The sequence below is a fragment of the Wasmannia auropunctata genome, unplaced genomic scaffold (genome assembly GCF_000956235.1).
Source record: "Wasmannia auropunctata unplaced genomic scaffold, wasmannia.A_1.0 LD335888.1, whole genome shotgun sequence".
Classification (NCBI taxonomy): Eukaryota; Metazoa; Arthropoda; class Insecta; order Hymenoptera; family Formicidae; genus Wasmannia; species Wasmannia auropunctata.
This window is the reverse complement of record NW_012027002.1, coordinates 555,450-575,097: the sequence shown is the minus strand read 5'-3', so window position 1 is coordinate 575,097 and position 19,648 is coordinate 555,450. Positions and strand designations below refer to the sequence as shown.

At 39.4% G+C, this 19,648-nt stretch overlaps 2 protein-coding genes across 2 annotated transcripts in view; one reads left to right on the top strand and one right to left on the bottom strand.

Moving 5' to 3' along the window:
- Positions 1–15,381, top strand: part of LOC105455600 (rab3 GTPase-activating protein catalytic subunit-like) — a 31,888-nt gene extending 16,507 nt beyond the window's left edge. Inside the window, exons 7-14 of the mRNA XM_011699037.1 lie at positions 12,239–12,296; positions 12,406–12,496; positions 12,584–12,725; positions 13,140–13,320; positions 13,404–13,503; positions 13,982–14,301; positions 14,476–14,676; positions 14,771–15,381. Of these exons, the coding sequence (XP_011697339.1) occupies positions 12,239–12,296; positions 12,406–12,496; positions 12,584–12,725; positions 13,140–13,320; positions 13,404–13,503; positions 13,982–14,301; positions 14,476–14,676; positions 14,771–15,001 (1,324 nt within the window). The 3' untranslated portion in view covers positions 15,002–15,381. The remainder of the gene's footprint in view (positions 1–12,238; positions 12,297–12,405; positions 12,497–12,583; positions 12,726–13,139; positions 13,321–13,403; positions 13,504–13,981; positions 14,302–14,475; positions 14,677–14,770) is intronic.
- LOC105455601 (transport and Golgi organization protein 6 homolog) lies at positions 11,241–19,624 on the bottom strand. The gene is made up of 9 exons (XM_011699038.1): positions 18,923–19,624; positions 18,722–18,824; positions 18,385–18,622; positions 17,780–18,304; positions 16,488–17,678; positions 16,209–16,413; positions 15,786–15,937; positions 15,408–15,709; positions 11,241–11,320 (listed from the first exon to the last, which is right to left on the bottom strand). The coding sequence occupies exons 1-9, from the start codon at positions 18,966–18,968 to the stop codon at positions 11,272–11,274; spliced, it is 2,811 nt and encodes a 936-aa protein (XP_011697340.1). The 5' UTR covers positions 18,969–19,624; the 3' UTR covers positions 11,241–11,271.
- Between the last annotated feature and the right edge of the window lie 24 nt (positions 19,625–19,648).

Sequence of the window (19,648 nt, the reverse complement as noted above, 5' to 3'; positions counted from 1 at the left end):
ATATATATATATATATATACATATACACACCGAACACAAGCCGCAGGATTATTCTGCTTGCCGTTTTTACCCGCGGGATTGGATGCCCACTTCAGAAGACTCTCCGAGAGAGTCGCTCGTCAAACGTGCGGCAAAACACTCCAGCGCGGATCTATCCGTCTATATCTAATCCATCCGTCTACGTTTAACAGACGGGCATCTTAACTCTGAAACCAGTCGAGAGTCTCTCACAAATAGCATTCGAACAAGAATAAAAATTAAAAAAAAAAGTAACGTGCGTGAAGGGATGACGTATGAAATCCTACAAGGTAACGTTAATTAAGGATTAACTGCGGCATTGCCGGCGCAATTTATCTTGGATGCAACACACGTCCGTTGGATCCAGTTTTGAAAGAGGTTCCGCGGGAGAGCTTATCCTCGCGCGCGGTCTCTTCCTCGTGCTTCCTCGCGCGGGATTTTTACGTCGGCTGGTGGCACTCTGCCGCGGCTGCTTTACGACCCGCCGAACTTTCCATATGCCTGGTAACGGTCCGCGCTACCAGTCGGCACAGTATGCCAACCGACTATCTAAGTACTGTTACCTGCTCCATCTCGCAGGACACGCATATACGCGGCCAACGGACCGGCGAACAACGAGGAGCTCCCTCGAGCGAATCGCGCGAGACTGTGGCGCATGCCATTCTTCATCAATGGCACCCCGCGCCGAGATTAATCGGTCGCTTGACAACGACCCTGTGTGTTCGCCGTTGAATCCAGCGGATTTGTATTAAAAATTAATTCGAGATATTATATCGTGTATTGGGTATAATAATATATATACTGCAGCAAGTATTTCGTCAAGTCGTAATTTGAATGCAAAAGAAATTAAAATTCTTTCACTTTCCAGTATTAATTCCCGACATGTTATATATTTAAATTTATATTCTGGAATAAACAAAACGCATATACATATTCATGAGGAATGCAATCATTTCTAGTTTCTTAATTTCCACGACGAGTCCCTCGATTGACGAGTCTATTTTCAGAGCGACTCTCGTGAAACTTTCGACCCGGTTTATAACCGAAGCAACGTTGATTTTTCACAATGAGCAGTGCCGTCTTTTATCTTAAAGGTCTCAATTATACTTATATACTTACTCGCGGCGAAAGCTCTCAATTTTTACGGGCCACATCTCGAATGCGTTTGTCGGCGGGCAATTAAGGAATTATTTCGCGTTTCGCTTCCGTAAATCCGTGGTATTCTAGGCGTGGTGCGATTCGCTCGCCGGCGATTAAGAAGCCGCGACGTTAAGAAACGAATCTCGCGGACTCGGTCGCCGATTCGGCGCGCGTTCTCCTCGCGTTCCGCAAATTAGCGACGAAATTCGCCGTTGCTGACACATCTCATTTGCGAAGATACGAGTCGTCGCGGCTGTCTCTTCTCCGAATACCTCGTAAAAAGAGCGAGCGGCTCTCGAAATCGTGCGGCTGATCGCTGTCGACCGCGACGATTAACATTTCACGGCCTCCGGCACGGAAGGAGGCAAAGCGTCGCGATTTTTTCTTTCATCGGCTATTGTTCCGCGTGCAAAAAGCGAAGATATACCGGCGGAAGAAACGACTCCGGATCGATCTCGATGGTCTCGATGGTTCTCAACATTGGCCACATGACTAATGCTGGTGGATTAGTTTATGTTTTTAAATTACACGTAGTTACAAACGGTGTATTAAGAAATTTCCGCTCGATTAGATAAATTTTTTCTCGAAGATTGATGAAACTTAGAAGAAAGCTAGAGGATTAAGAATTATTGAATTATTAGAGTGAGAGTTTCATATAGAGATATATTGTCTCTTATACTACTTCCAACGCTTGAGACAGAAGATTCTTTTTTAATAAATTAAAAGATGATTTCTTCTTCACGAAGAACCACTTCTTACCAAGTTATAAATTATTAATTAATTTTGCTCACAATGGCAAATTGAAAATAGTATATGTTTTTATTTGCAGCTATATGGTTACTCTAAGTGGATTGTTTCATCAATTTGTATCTAAGTACTAAAACGACAATTGCACCATCGCAATGGATTAGGTTCCATTACCGAGGAAAAAATATGCATTCATTACGTAGATTCGAGCAAACGACGCAGTGGAATACGTTATGTAGCTCGGTTCGTTCTGCTTGGCAGGATATATCTGCTTGATCCATCGATCATCGTACTCCGATGATCATCGCGTTACGGCCGGCCGCGCACGATCGACGCTCGCTTTTCACTCGAGAATGTCCCGGCCTACCTCGATCCTTGTGCTCCCTTTTCGTCGCGCGTTTTTCCCCGCGCGCGATCGTTGATCCGCGAGTAGAAGAGATTCGATTGGCTTTCTCGCCGCTCCTTCGCGCTTCTTCGAAATCCGGAATATTTTTCTGATGATGCGTCTCGGCCTTCGATCGACAAATTAGGACGTGGCCTCGAGTTTGTCATTAAGTATATCTATCAGCGTGAAAAAAAGAAAGAGACTGTATTTCAGCACGTAATATTATTCCGAAGCAGGCAAAATAGAGGTAAAAATATTTTGAAATAAAAAATTATGAAAATATCTTGATCGAATATCATATACGCATGAGTCGGAGACTCTTCTGCAATTTTTTTCACTGTTTCACATTGCATTAAAAACAAGATATTAATTCGCGTATTGAAATATACGATAATAAAATTATATTTATGGAGATGCACATGTCTCTACTTAATTTTGCATTTAAAAAACCGTGTAAATGCCACGAATGCCTGTCTAACTATACACTTATAGAGATGTAATGTTGTTAAACGCCATTTTCGATTCATTATTCTACCGGCCAGGCTTTCGCAAGGCGCGAGAGATGCCCTGGGGGAGCATGACAGAATGACGTTCACGCGTTGCGTTTCTCAAGCGCTGCTTAATTTCATAATGCCGAAACGCGCTGCAGGTATACATACTTCGACATCAGGAACAAGTGACATATGAATGGAGGCTCAGGCTCACGGAGTCGGTGGAGTCTCTTGTCCTCTCTTTCTTTCTCTTTCTGAAGCGTCGTCGTCCAGAACGTCTCCTCCGAGGATTTCGACATTTCGTCGTCTTTCAACGATTTCGCGACAACAATGCCCGATTCTCATACGGAACCGTTATGTTCAAACGGAATGTTGTTTGAAGATATTTCGGATAACTGATCGACAAGTTAACGGCTCGTCCGGGATCAATAACTAAGACTTGCGTAATGACGACAACGAACGAATATTGATAGCATAGAAGCCGCTTTGGACGATTACGTCACAATTATTAGCTTACATTGTTCTTAATTTGAAACACTGAACACACACAGCAGTGTTTTGTACGTAAATATTTCAGATTTTTGCTTAATATTTTTGATTTTAATGTCTGGAAATATTAATGAGCATTTATATGAGATACATATACATATTTATAGTTATCTCATAGAAATCTCTCATATAAATATTATCTCTTTTGCCATGTCAAACTGGAAATTATTAATTATGATGTTATACAAAATAATTCAAGATTAATTATCAAAATATTTGATGACGAAGGTTCAGAATCAATTTTTTAAAGTATCTGTATAGACATATCTATTTTTTAAAATGTCTCCTGGGAAATTCTACATGTTCTAAGGACACCTATCCCAAAAGAAAGCGCGTTACGTTTAAGAAAGGCGACGTGCGAACGATGCGTAACTCGCGATTTCTTCGAGTAACAATGATAGCTTGCAAAACGACTGGTCTACTCAGCTATTACTCCCCTACTGACCTCGTGTAAATCTACCGCGAAAGATAAATACGCCTCTCGCACACCTTGTCAGTTTCGTGGAAAAGAATTCGTCCGCGCCGAATTGCTGCACCGGGTTACGCGACGCTTCACTTTGTGCCGCGGGCCGTGAGAATTGTCGCACAATACCGAGGCCCCTTCCCCCCCTCGGAGGGTGGGCCCGGCCGACACAATAACGAGGAAACATGAATTAACCCGTCGTACGGTTAATTGCGGACTTCAAAATCGTCCGTTTGCGCAGAACTGTGAACCAGAACGCGAGGCGACGCGACGCGCGTTGAATTTGTCCCTATCCGTGCACCAGGCATTGAAATCTCCGAGGTGTGCGTCGCGCGTTCATGTTACATAAATCTTCAGGCACTTCTTTTAACTTCAATCTCTGTTAATTTTTTTGATCGATCCAGAAAAGAGATTTGTTCCCTCTCGACGGTGATTTTACATCTTTTTAATTTTTAACATCCTCATCGTATGCTCCGTATTTAAACTTTGATTTAAAATTCTGTTAAAACAAATTATGTATTCCCGAGAGATTTAGGATTTATTCGCTAAATCGAATTTCGAGAGTGTATAATCAGGAGAAATTATGACGTTGGGTGAACGTTCGATCGATCAATTCGTGACCGGAATAGTTATTGGGCGGCAGGTGCCTCGACGGTGCCCGCGACGGAAGTCGAGAAGCGGTTCCGGAAATGAGAGCTACGGCGTTAACTCGGTTTCCCTCGGCCTCTGGGATGTGGGTTAGGTCGCGCTGGGTTACACTCTTCTTCGAGGGTACGGGACAATCTCGATGATGATAATCTGCGCGGTTCGTCGGTGATTTTTCACATCCACGATTTTATTTTTCAAACAAGTTTTATGAGAAATAAATATGAAGATTAAATGAGACGGCCGGTTACCGTATCTAGGATACGATAATAGTAATAATACATAATACTGAGAGTTTTTATGATTATACTTGAATAATGAACGTAATAATCGAAAAGTTTTCAACTTTACGCCGTTCTGACTGCTGTTCGTGTCTCCGCGAAGGAGAAATCCCTACGAGGGCTTTGCGTTAAACAATTTGGCTCTTTTGTGGTTTTCTTCGAAACGAAGTATGCGAGAAACGCGATCACGGCACGATCGTGCCGTGCACCGGTGCACGTGCCTTTCTAAAACGCAAAACCCGATCGCAGGCGGCTTGTGGCCGCGTTCGAAGGGTTCCTTCGTGGGTAAAACACACACGAAGACGGTAATAGAAAAGCCGTTGGCTTGCTACGCAATCGTAAAGCGTAGCGAAACGTGCGTTCGCTCGTGTTACACACGGCATTACAGAACCGGTGATTTTCTAACTGAACATTAGCTAGAGACTAATTTAACTAGGAATCTTTCAGTCATTTCGGATTTTTCTTTAACGATACGAAATCGAGATATCGCAACAGTTTTGAAAATTGACATTCTTATTTCAATATTATAATATGTATAAAACAATTTAATATTGTGGCATTTTTTTAGATGCATAAGTTTCGATTTTACAATGATTGTATTATCCAACATTTTTTTCTAATATCTGATTACTATTATTTAAATGGAGTTGGATGTTAATTGAAGTATTTGATTCGCGTTAATTTGAATCGATGCTAATATCACGATCAAAGTGTCACGATAGGACGTGACAGAAATCTACGTTATATTCAAGTATAATTTAACGTCTAAATGGTAGACGCGAACAATGACGCTCATTAATTGCAATTGGCGCGAAAGAGCGGCATGGTTCGTTAAAGAGCGACAAAACGAGTTGACATCTGTTATCGCGATGATGACAACCATTTCCTTTTGACGATTTACTATTTCAGCTACAATACTGGAGTTATTTATGTTTTTATTCGAAAGTGTTTTAACTCTATTACACACACACACACACACACACACACACGCGCGCGCGCGCGCGCGCGCGCGCGCACGGGCACACACAAGAATTAAATTATTATTTATGATCTCACTATTCCAGTTTCAGCCTATGATTGCAATAATTCGACGCGCAGTTTAAAAGTGGTTGAATGATTGAATTTAGAATTCACATAGAAATATTATTAAACACCAAGATCTAGCCTGACCGTAAAAGGCGCTCTCAAATTTATTTGCGGTTTTATCCTACGCGATCAAATTCAACTTATTATTGATTAATGTATTGCTTTTTACTTACAAGAACATCTGTAATGCAGTAAAGTTTAAGTTTCTTTTATTCATATTCTAGTCACTCGTTATCAGATATTGTTATAAATGATTCTTGTCAGTAGAGAGCAATATATTTTTGTTATTCTGTATAGTTTCAACAGTAAACAGTATAATGAAGTCTATTATTCCACACAATGAATGGGAACATAGAGCACCTTCTTTAGTGACGATAAAGATTGTCCCGTATCTCAATAGGTATTTGTATTAAGGGACCTCTATTCACTAGAATAGACCCTTTTTTCTTGTTTTAATGAATACTGTCTACTCTCCAAATATGTAACTTTTTTTTGAAACATTCTATGTACATATACTTTTCAACATTTTACGAACATTTTAAAAACGGTAAAAACATACACATATTTACATATTCAGTTATACTCTAAAGATAAATAAATTTTTTAATTGTTCGATAATTTAAATCAGTTTGAATCATAATCACAACATAATTTAAGTTCTTTTAATTATTTAATTTTAAAAAAATAATATTAACATAGTTATACATTGAGAGAATACCGCCCTTTTTATATTTACCTTATTTATATGAGAGACGACTGATAAAAGACATTTGCTGGAGTGAACAATTCAATTAATAAACTCTAGTGCCTTAAACAAGTGCAGCGATCGCGGCGGCTGTAGGAAGTGCAAGTAATGGAAGAGGGATGATGCAGGAATCGAGGCAGGAGAGCATCATGGTCCGATGGTCACGGCTCGCGGACAAACGGACCACCATCACCATGCTCGTCGGCCGGGGCTCGCGAGTAAATCTCAGCAATTTCTCCGTAATGGTTGCCAGACTGGACGCCATTACCATACGCCCTGATTTTTCTCGTCAGACCGACCGTGACGGTTAACGTTGCTTGCATGCGCTCGCATGCGATCCCAAAAGTCGCTCGGTGCATTGAACCTGGCGAGCTTTCGCGAAAATTCAAACGTTCGGCAAACGTTTAGCATGTGAAAGTGTCGAGACATTTCAATAAAACGTTTCCCGCTAAAAGTAATTTTCGTAAATAACTCACAGATATAATAATATACCTTCCTCGAAACGTTTTGCGGAAGAAAATATACGCACGAATGCCAATAGTAGAGCAAAGACCGATCGTTTCTTGATAGTCTTTTTGAATAATATGCCCATTTTGTGAGTTTTTGCGTTATACAAACCATCTCTTTAGTTATAATTAATTAATAATATACACATATATATTAAATACATATCGTACTTTTAAATGATAAAATACTGTGATTATTTTAAGTTTAATTGCAGTTTAAATTAATCAACTGTTTCTTGAAAATTATTTAATTAAAGTAATTGACTTAATACTTTATTTGTTGGATATACGAGACTATCAATCTCGAAAATTGCGAGGATAATAATAAACATTTGACTGTGGATTTTTTAAAACACACCGCTAATTCTACGAAGAACGTTATCAGGGACAATTGTTTTCTTACGTTAGATATATTTCACTCCGCGACTTGTTATTATATAAAAAATATTTCCCGATCCACTTATGCAACGTTTTACGTAATGTTACTCGCGCAGAACGATCGACATAACACGCTTGATAATTTAGCAATACCACATGGAGGATATGCAACTCGTAAGAAACGCTATCCGATTTTTTCTACTCTCGTTTCTCTACAACTTTCTTGTCGTCTTCGCTCTTTTATCCGGCTACCTTTATCGCGTATACAAATTTCGCATTTTCCATCCTTCCTGCGATAACGCGTCCGAGGATGCAGGTCCGCGATCGCGTTCCCGACCACTTGGTCGACCGATCGAGCGGAAATGAAAACACGAATCACGAAGACTCGTCTCTTTCAGGCCCGGATCGCTTCATTCGCTTTATGCAAAGCATCCCGGTAATGTCGCGATCCTTGATAAACATACATTTTCAATGTCGAGGAATTCCACGCGACTCCGTAAGAATTTTAATATCCCGTCATAGCTGTCTATAAATTTCGCCGTCCGGCTTCCCGATTTGTCGCAACACAATTTCTACATGGTTAGCTATCTTCGAAGATCATGATTGATAGTCCACAGTTCGTTCACGATTTCGTGCTTGTTTTTGCAAGCAGTCTTTAAGCGTTAAATGTGAATGATGAGTTCTCAACCGGTGAAAGATGTCGAAGAGAAAGACTTGTGTGAGAGACAGGAATAAAATTATAATTTATAAAGTCCACTTTCAGTCACACGATCTAGACTCCACGAGTTATTAATTTGCTTCTATACATTATACTCTTCAACTGTCAAATTAAGCAAGAAATTTGAATAAGAAATTCCCCGTTTAGTGTTAATTCTTTATTGGTATTGTATCATATATCGCCTAATACATATTTCTTCGTGTAATTTTGATGCACGAGTAACATATAAAAAATATATATTCGATATATATAATAGATCATTTTTGTTGAACAATTTACATTTTATATCTTTGCAATAATGTAATTTGATTCAACTGACTCATTCTTTAGGAATCTTCGATTTTTCGCCTTGTAAAGAATTAAACGCAGGATGCGGGCGCGAATTATTCGGTATCCTGTCTGGATATATGGGAGGTGCCCAGCGTGTACGTCGTGTACGTCGTGTATCTATAGTGCGGTTCAAGGTCGGACGGTGTACGTTGAAGACGATAGCCGTAAGATACGCGCGTAGGTGCATTAACCCTTCGAAGAGTCCGCCGCCACGCGATGCGCGGCTATAGTTCCAGTGAAGAATAGTATAACGCTGGCGCTTGTGAGAGGGTAAGCGCCGAAATCAACGAATAAAAATTTCTGTAGCTGAGAAAGGACAGAAGAAAGTAAAGAAAATAATCCGATATCCTGACGATTTCATATTTGATCGATTATATTTATATCGATATTTGCCATCGGAAAAGGGCGGAATTTATGAATTGCATCGAATTGATTTTCTGCAATTTAAGGAAAAATCTACATTGCAATAAAGAATACCTGCAATTTGACTGAACTGCATAAATACACAGACGCATAAATTTTAACGTATAGTTAAATGCATTCGCGCTTGATGTGAGTATACTTGCGAAAGGTTTACATTGCAATAAAGAATACCTGCAACCGGAATGAACAAGTAGACGCATAAGTTTTAGCATGCTAAACGCATTCGCGCATTGAGTACGTGAGTGTACTTAAATCTGAATCTTTCTAAGTCCCCTTTGAAAAACTGGGTTTTCGGACTTAATCGTTCCGCTTTTCGACTACAAGTTCATTTGGCCCGGTGCCTCGAGGTAATCCGGCGAAAGATAATTCTCCTGGTACCGTGAGCGAACTAATAATACCGTTACGCGACTATTAATGAGCTACGAAAATTCGGGGTATAAATGAGCGATGTATTTAATTCCTCGCTGCACAGTTCAACTTTCGTCTGATATGAAAATGATATCTAAGCTAATGAAATTAAGAACGATAAACGTTTACGTCTCTACGAGATTTTCAAGTTTTTTTCTTTTCATATTTGTAAAAAGATCTCTGCCTAAAGGGTCTCTAATTCAACAACTTTGCGTAAATTCGTGCAAAAAATACAGCAAAACTTTCTTCAAGATTCAAACGTTTTCTTAAATGCTTAAATGCTGCGCTGTAATGCCTAATGTAAAATGAATCTGAGAGTGCATCGGGCGCTGTAAAGAGAATTCTATCCGGTTTTATATCTTTTTATAAATATAGAACCAGATATAAACCTTATTAAATTCTGATATTAAATGAAGATTGCCTTCTTCTGCACGCGAAACGCTTTTCAAGGGCGTACGAGCTTTTATTAGAAAGGAATGTCCACTACTCACTCATAATTGCTTGTGTTCTTCTTCACGAACGAGCAGTCTGGGCCATGGTGCCGAGTAGGAAGTCCGGCCGCACCTCGTTGGGAATTCACCTGGCTGCCGCGCGTAAACGCAAGTGGGAAACGCTCGTGCGAGCGAGCGTTTCCTTCGACCCTTCGCGGGTCGTAGGCGTAACCGGAATTCGCGGAATGCGGTCTCGGGATCGCGTCTTACCAGTCGATCATGTCCCGTGCGAACGACGGAGGAAGGTGGAAAGAAAGAAAACGGAAGTCCGAGTCTGCACTTATCCGAGTCGGCGGACACCTCGCGAGTCGCGCGGGCGCGGACGTGGAAGGCTGGCTCCGGCGTCTCTCTTGACCGTTAGCTCGACCGTCGCATCGCGGTCTTAAAGTCGACTGCAAGAACCAAGCGGCACGGCCGCGTCCGTCCTCGGCCCCCGTAGAAATCCTGTCTCGTGCCAGCACCGGCGGCGGCGGTGCCCGGTGCACGGTGGTAGGGCGGCCGGCGAGTCTTCGGCAGTAGGCTTCGGCTTCCCCGTAGGCCGAATAGGATGTAAGCGTCTTGACGAGGTTTGCCGCCGGTGGAAAAACCTTGTCGAGGGCGGAGTTGACCCTTGACGGCGAGTCCTGCCGTGTCCAGTTTCAGTACCGGGTATCCTTCAATCCAACGATCGATGTTTAAATCATTCTGTATATCCATGCAATGCCGAAGAATGTATTGAATCCGTAAAATAATAATATATCATGATTAATTTGAAGTATAAGTATATTTTATATATGTCTATATGTATATATACTGCAAATATATGTACATACAAATACATGTTGTATATCTATTATAAAATATGTATAAAGTTATGAGAGAAAGAGAATGTTTGTAATCTTACGGAAACTGTTATAATTGCATACTTGGATATCCAGTTGCAATTTATGTTTTAAATAAAGTCTCAATTTATGTTTCAAGAAAATATAATGTTAATATCTATACAGAGTTTTGTCTATTTAATATTTTATTCGATTGTATTCGATAAGAAGAAATTATACAAATTATCGTATTAAGTAATAATAAGATTTTAAAGTTTTCAAATTTCTTTCTTTTCTTTCGTGAAATAATATTTAGTTCTTCGAAGCAAAGAACGCTTGAGATTTACTATTATTTCAATACACGAGTGTCAAATTGTTTAAATCCAACCGAGCGTATAAATGCATCTCCCCGCGTTTTCTTTTAGGCAATAAAACGTTTCGAAGGGGACGAGCACTCTTGTCGCTCACCTGTTGCTTCCTCCTGGCTATCGTGTCGTCAAGCCAGCTATACGCGACAAGATTTTGTAAGCGCATTGCGTATATATATTCCAATAGCCGATGCAATTGTGTCCTCAGTTTCGCATGCTATTGCACCGCAGTTCAATTTTCTGTCGCAAGATTTGATAAATCGATGTAATCAGCGCGTTCGACTGAATCTTTATTTTTTTTAAAGAAATTTATTTGGATTTTTCGATTGGTTCATAGACGGCTGTGTTCTGTAAAAACAATTGAATAAAGTTTGTAAGAATTTGGATACCCATTACATTTTTGAAAAAAAAGTTTAAAAAACAGCTAGATTTGCGTTCTGTATTTTAATTTATCTCGGTGTCATTTTACGATTGCAGAATATGTAAACTTTAATTAAATTTTTCTCTTAGGTCCATTTTTACCAATGTAGATTAACTTTAATTTCGGTTTAATTTACTCTTTATCTTCTAATTCTTAGAATTAGAAAAAGACAAAAAATTAAGTTAAACCGAGATTAAAGTTAATCTACATTGGTAGACATGGATATTAATGAAATACATCTTAAATATAGAATTAAAAATAAAAATAGAAGCAAGTCGGAGGATTAATTATAATTCTATTACTCTATTAATCCGCAGGAATCAGCTTGAGTGATTCTAATAACACCGATTCGATTAGATGGAACGGCTAAATGTTTATCATCGGTGATACGAGACGTGAATGTGCAGTACTTCTCGAGACTACAGAAATACGAAATACCGTTATGCGTATGCATGTTAAAATGTTGAAATTGTACTTGCGGGAGGCAAACGATTACTAAATCGACGACCGGCACCACAAACCTGCCCGTTTGACTTCAGCGTCTAACATCTCTTCGTCACGCGACCACTTCTCTGGGCAGATCTTTTGCCCTGCATTTCTAGATGCGCCCCCGATCGATAATTTTAATGTGTAAAAACACTTTCGTGTATATCGAGCTCATAATTACAGTCTTCATGTCGATAGCGTTTAGAAAGTTCATCTCGCAGGAAAATGCAGACGCGTGGGATCGTGTGATAGACTCCAAAACGAAAGACAATGAAGTGAAAGACTCTCTCTCTCTTCCTCTCCGAAGACAGTCTCGTTATATTTCACGATATACAATCGGTTTTCATCTCTCATTTCAGAGTCGGGCCCGGCTTTCCAGATTCCGTTCGCACGTGCTTGCTGCATCAAAAGTTACAGGTGACGCGAATTGCCAAATATTTTATGTAACGCTTATATAACTTATATACACTTCCCTTGGGTAAGAATCCCATTGACTTTGTTCTTATACGTTGTTTTGTGCGCGCAGATGATGAACTGCTGTATAACGAGGAAGAAGGCGAGGGAGGAGAACGCGCACAGGTCTCAGAGCATGGAGATCGACGATGTGGAGGAGACAGGTAACATTTCGCGAAATTAATTACGCCTCAAACGCCGAGTGATGGGCGGGAGAAAATTGGAAAATTCTCGATCTGACTCTGTCGCAGAGTCCGAGGACGAGGAATTCTTCGAGTGCACGAGCGAAGAGCTGGCGAGCGAGGAAGTTTCGTCAACGAAGCCGCAATTGAAGGCGAAGCACCTGCTGTGGAACAAACCCGCGGGAAGATTGGCCAAACACCCTTCGCTCAGGTTGATTTTTTTTTTCTCTTTACGAGTTATAGCGACCGCAAATTGACCAAATTTGCATCGATTGCTTAAAACCTAGAATTACTTGCGGTATTATCAAAGAGAACGTCTTTTCTTGATTTGTAAAATTTGGGGTATGTTTCAACTTCACTATCAGCTGAAAGACACGGAAAGAAATAAAATAATAAAATATATTATAGTATCTCTTAAATTACGATATTTTAAAATGAATGAGATTTTTCTACTGGCTTTGTGCTAGTTGCTAGTACTATAATATCGCATAAACTACGTTCAATAGCCGTTAGTATTCTCGTCTTTCCAATATAACTGAATATTAAATATTTCTGCCGACGGAAGTAAGCATTGAGAAGTTGCACGATTTGTGACTCAACGGGATGTGAATTGATTAATGCGTAGGCTGATTCAAACTGGAGACCCTCTTTATCTACCAATCACGCAGGATCCCGTACCGAAGACGGAGGACCAGCTGGAGGAGGACGCGCAGGTGATGATGCAGCTCGGTACCGACAAGTATGCCTCAGAGATGCGGGCTCGAATGATGAGCGCGTCCCTGTTATCCGACATGGAGTCCTTCAAGGTAAGCATAACGCACATTGATTCTAAACTATTTTACTGACATATTTTACGAGATCTATTTTCATTACGATAATAATAACGCAGGCGGCAAATCCTGGCGCGGTGCTAGAGGACTTTATTCGATGGTATTCTCCTAGGGATTGGATCGACGACGAAGGTACTGACGAATGGGGACAAGGAAAAGGTCGGTATTTTTTTTTAAATATATGTATATATACAAAATTTTTAAAAATACTCCAAATTTAACATTTAGTTATCATTGCTCAATTATCGTTATCCATAATTAATTTATCTCACTTATTTCAATCAAGTAATCGAAAATTAATTTTGATTTACCGTATAAAAAAATTATAATTCTATTTCTCTCTCTCTCTAGAATATCTTGAAAAATTATTTGAGACAGATTCTATGCCAAGATTGATATGTAACGATTTAAAAGGTTGCACATATCATTTTGAAGTATATTTACAAACCAAAATCAGACTGCAAAATCAGACTGTTTCAAAACTAAATACCCTTTTAATGACAGATTTTTTAATTCAATATAGTTGATATTTTTCTCAGCAAAAATGTCAAGGAATATCGGTTTGCAATTGAAATAGGAATATAATTTTTTATTTTCAGCGCTTATAACGATTTTTATATTGTGCCTTGAAATGCAGGTCATTTGTCACCGCGGATGATGATCCCTGATAATCCGTGGTCAACGACATGGGCATCGGCGCAGCCAGTTTCCGCACATCGGCAGAAACGATTGTTCGATGACACGCGAGAGGCGGAGAAGGCTCTGCATTACCTGAGTTCGAAGCGAATAGGCCAGATCGCGCAACTCTTATTGCCGACTCTGACGCACGCCGCGCTCCATACCCTGAGCTCACAGAAACAGGAAGCTCTACCGAGTCTGCCCGATGTAGCACAGAGTATACTTAATAAATTGCAATACGCGACGAAACCAATTCATCAAAAGCTACAATTGTATGAGGTACAGTCGGCAAATCTTCGATCATAATCAATCATTAGATCGATTTCGATTATGCTTAATTAATGTTAATCATGTTTGTCATGAATGTTTCTATATTACATATTAATGTGCGCGTATAAATAAATATATTTGAAAGTTTTAACAAATATTTAGACTTTCTTTTAATTTCTTCAGGAAATCACGCGTGACATCGAGAGCGTGGAAGCGCTGGTTGCGCAAGTAAATTCGTTACAGCACAAGCTGAGCGGTAACAACGACAAAGAATTCACGTCCTTTTTGATTCAATTGATGCGGGGAAAGGAAGTGAGCGTGCCCGGCGGTTCCAGAGGAGACATCGGAGCTCGAATAACGACGATGTTCCGCGACGCTCAAAAGGTAGAGATACATTTTTACACGTTGTTATGGTATCGTACATAAAAGAGAAAGAAAGTTTTCTATTCGAACACAAAATATTTCGATTTTATTTCAGGCCGCTCACATGATGACGTCCGTCAGTAACACCAACAAAAGTACCTCAAGTGCGGAAGATAGTCGATACAAAACGTTCCCCGAACCGTCGTGCAAGGAATTCATTTTGCGAGCGATAATGCCACGACCTTCGCCAGCATCCACGCCGCAGCCGCAGCGGCTGTATGTCTGCCTTAAACGAGATCACATTCGTTTAGCCGGATTCTTTTCCGAAGATACGACGTTTTTATAATGTCGATCAAACGGCATCATCGTCGCATTTAAGTAATTTTTATTGTAAAAAATCATACGCGTCTTTTGGATTTGCCACGATAATGATTGTGGATCATGTATCGTTTGTTCTTTTCATTGAATTCGTTGTTCATTCGTAATTAATTTTCCTAACACATCATATAACTTTCGATTTCGCCTTCGATTGGTTCGAAGGACGGAGACAAGTGCGAGAAGCGGTATATGATACAAGTGATACAACGCGTGTTCAGTAAGTGCGGATTCGTTTTACCGTGTGTATCTTAGATATCTAAGATATCTTTTACAGAAAATATTATATTTATTAGGATGTCATGTTTTTACTAATTTAATTAGGGGTATCGAAAACAGTTGTGACCATAAGATCAAATGTGTTTTTATTGCGTTACCGAATGGACATTGAATTCCACTGATCAAACATCTCCTTTCCGAATGCGGGTAATCCCGTAAGCAGATCTCGCATGATGCGATCGATCTCCTCCAGAGCTAGCTGAACATGAAGCTGTAGCACGTCGTCCGTGTCGTCGCGCAAATTGCGCAATTCGCGGTACAGGTCGATCATGTCGCTGGTACAGCTGCTCAACAAGTCTCGGTCAAGACCGCGAAACAGAAGCGTCGCGACCAGCACGGCGGCACGCCGACATTCGGGTACTTTGTCTGATTTCAATATACACGTGACGCAATAGAGAATCTGGAAACGTTAACATTAAATTTAAAGAAAAATTTCTTCGATATTTGTTCTCTGCGTGCGAGTCTTATATACGTACTTCGGTGAGAATGTTTCCCAGACGGTAGTTCAATACCTTGCAGAGCTCCCCTAAGCAAGAAAGACCAGAGGCTCGCACCAGAGGATCCGGATCACGGATTGCGCATAAAAAGCCATTAACCAGCATGTTTTTTTGAACCACACTCATTTCACCTGCGAAATTTCATATTTCTAAATTACCCTTAACTCGTGAAGCATCAGGATCTTATGATAGTCGCATCACGATGTATTCTGTTTTATCGTTTTCTGGACTTGCGTCCGGAGTATATACTTTGAGTAACGATAATTTATTAACAATATACTTTTGTTACCACATGAGTTTGAATCATGTTAGAATAAAATTAACAAAGATAAAAAAAAGGGGATTTATAGGAAAAATTTTAGCTGTACATATGAGAATAATAAAGAAAGGATTTCTATGTACCCAAGGCTCTCGTTGTTTTGACTAGTATCTCCCCGAGCTTTATCCTAGTTTCGACAGTTACGTCCGAGATTGCGGCACGTGCGGGCATATCAATGTATTCGAGCATCAGCGTTTCTATGACCTTTTCCGGGAATTCAGTTGCCAATACGCACAGACCGTTGATAGTCGCCAGATATATGAACGAGTCCTCATGCTTCAAATTCTCCTGTAACAAAATACAACAAAGTGAAACAAGCTTGTAGAACGCGCAGCAGGGGAGCGATCGAAATATTAGGCAACCTGGAACAGACGCAAAATGAAGGCGTTACGCGCAACGGCGTAAGCATCTTTAGTCTCGATGAGTTTCGTGAGTGTCACAAGACCGTGCGCCCGAACAGGAAGCAATGGGTCCGCGAGATCCCTCAGTGCTTCATCAAATTTGCCCGACGAACTTGACAAGTCTTGATAGTATTTCTTCTCCGTTCTAGCTCGAGAATCATGTGTCGTGATGCAGGCAACCACTTCGTTGATCAATGATCCAAGTTGCGTCGGTATATTCGAGTTCTTCAGACGATCCTCTAAAAACGCTTTAAAATCTTGGAAGAAATCAATCTCAATCGCTGCACTCTTCTCGAGCAGGATCATTTTTATCAGCATCAAGCTAATGTACAGCATCTCGCATTCACTCTCTTCGGTTTTATCCAGATGGCTTTTCGTGTACTCGTCGAACAGCGACTTTATGAACGACAGCAGCGGCTCGGGATTTTTTACTTGTGCGTCTTGGACGGTACTCGTGCTGGCTAGTTGCGAGAGAAGTTTATGAGCCGCTAATTGCATCGTGATGCGCTCTATTTTATCGTCTTCCGTCTCCAATGTTTTTGGCTGTTCAATTTCGCTCCATTTATTTACATTTGACAGGAACTTCAACATGTAACAGAATAAACTGGGAGACAAGTCTTTAGCGGTGGACACTAGGTCGAAAATAGTATCAGCCAGTTTCTCGTAGTTCAAATTCTCATTCAAGCCAGTAATTTCGATACCGCCAGTCGGTCCAAATTCTGACTTCACATAATCTCCAAATCCTGCTGACGTATCGTGTCCTAGACAAGCTGAATACAGTTTTTCCCGTGTCTCTTCCTCGAAGATTTTCAATAACAGTCGTCGTAAATTCGTTTTCAATGTGCAAGCACTTTCGCGGACTTTATCATAAAGGCAAAACAGAGGCGTAGCGATGTGCAAGATAACTTTGCAAGGTACATGCTTGAACTTGGCATCCTCCGTAAGGAAACATTTCGCTAATATTTCTATACAACGTTCTACTTCTTTTTCAGATTTTACAACATGTGATCCCTTCATTATTAAAGGTACACAAACGACTTCTATAATATACTTCTGACAGGCATGTGGATTGTAATCATACAGAGATTTAATACAGCAGTTTGCTATTATTGAGCCATGCTTGAACTTATCTGAGGAAAACATATCTAAAATCTAAAAAAAAAATTTGTCATGTAGCACTCATTTTTTTATATTATATATACAAACATATATATATATATTTTTATACATTATTTCTTTAAGTAATAACCTACCTGCGGACATACGGCTTTGTAATACTCATCGATATTCTTTCCATGCGTTGCTGCTACCAATCGAGAAAGCGTATCTAATTTTCTCCAATCCGCACCCAAGTCCAAACCATCGTTGTAAATTGTGGTGATCAAAGATGATACTCCATTCGGTTGCATAAGCATCTTAATTAAATAGTTCTGAGTTTCTCTACGTAGCCACCTTGGTGCATTTTGCACTCCAAGAATCACCATTAATTCCCGAAAGCATATGTCACGTGGGCAATTATTTAATAGCGAAATTAATTTAGTGCAAAATTCTCTTTGACGATTCTGCAGCCTCTGATATTCTTCCGTTGTCATACGAAATTCCTGACTATTCAAATTCGTGGATTGAACGTCATTCGATGGTTTAGCAAGAGGAGCATGAGACAATTGTAATAGAGCGGCTATTAGTGGGCCGATTCGTAAAAGTACAGCTGGTTGCAAATTAAGATCGTCGAACATTTCTAAGAGTAAGTGTGTTGAAGAACATAACCGTTCATATTTCTGAAACATAGGAAGTCCATATGTAAAAGAGAAAAATAATTATACAAATTACATAATACATAAATTACACGATACCTTACCTCCAGGCAGCTCAAATCTTTTTCTTGGGCAATTGTTGAAGATATGGGACATAATTTTTCTATATCTATACCTACACCAGGTAGTAGAGAAGGCTTAATTCCGATTAATATTATGAATTCCACAGCAATTTTCACAGAACGATATTGGCTGACATTAAAAGGTATATCAGTGTCTATTTCTGTATTTTCTTGTTTAATGCCACGCAATATATAAGTTAATATATGAAGGTATTGTTTTCTATAAAAATAGAAATGTTATATATAACATACAATATATATAATCTAATATTTCTAGTCCATATAATCTATATAGTATTTTAACAATATCAAATTGTACCTCACAGAGAAATGTTCGACACATTGCTTTACATCGTCTGGTAGAAGCGGCTTTATCTTCTGAATCATTTGTGCCACCTTATCATCAAAATTTGTAGCTTGATCTGTAAATATAGATTCAGTTAAAAATACATTATATCATCTTAATTATACAATATTAATATATATTAATTAGATATTAATACAATATTTAAAATCTTACCATCAATACTAAATATTAGTGTGGATAATACTTCGTGGTAATTCATTTTGGTAATTATTTAGTTTAGTGTAGAGACCTCTTCACGTCCGATTTTTGTGAAATTAGGCTTTGACGCATTTTTGCACGAAACGAGAAAATCTGTGAGTTCCACATCTCATTTTATATCAACAAACTGTCCCAACTAATATCGGCACATTATTTTTAAGAAACAATTTTTTAAAATAAATATTTAGTTTAGTCTTTCTGAGCTCCATGTATATAATATTGATAAAATTACGCATTTGACATGTTTTTGTGCGAAATTAAAGAATCCAACAGAGAAAAGCCCCGCGAAACGATAAAACTGACGTTAAATATTTTTTATTCGTCTCGTATAAGACATGTATTATTAATTTGAACCGGAAGGGGTTTTGGGGTTATATCACGTAGAGGCGGTGATATAGGACAAAAGCACTGACAAATAATCCTGGCATCCTGCCCATTTTTTAAAATTAAAAATGACTCCTATTTTATTCCAATCTTTTCTTCTTAAAATCTCTTTATCGTTAAACTTCAGGTTCAGATTAGGAAATCTATCACAGCCACACGAAATCATACACAAAACATCATAACATAAGGCCTGTTTTTTATAGGTGCACTAGTTCACAGTTAATTTTTCTCTTTCTACATTGGAAGAAGAAAGATAAACTCTGAACTAGTGTAGCTAGTTCAGCTATAAAAAACAGA

Coding starts and splice junctions, on each gene's coding strand:
- LOC105455601 (XM_011699038.1), bottom strand. CDS start 18,968: ATGAATTACCACGAAGTATTATCCACACTAATATTTAGTATTGATG. Junction 18,623..18,721: donor GTCGAACATTTCTCTGTGAG/GTACAATTTGAT, acceptor CTATTTTTATAG/AAAACAATACCTTCATATAT. Junction 18,305..18,384: donor AAGATTTGAGCTGCCTGGAG/GTAAGGTATCGT, acceptor CCTATGTTTCAG/AAATATGAACGGTTATGTTC.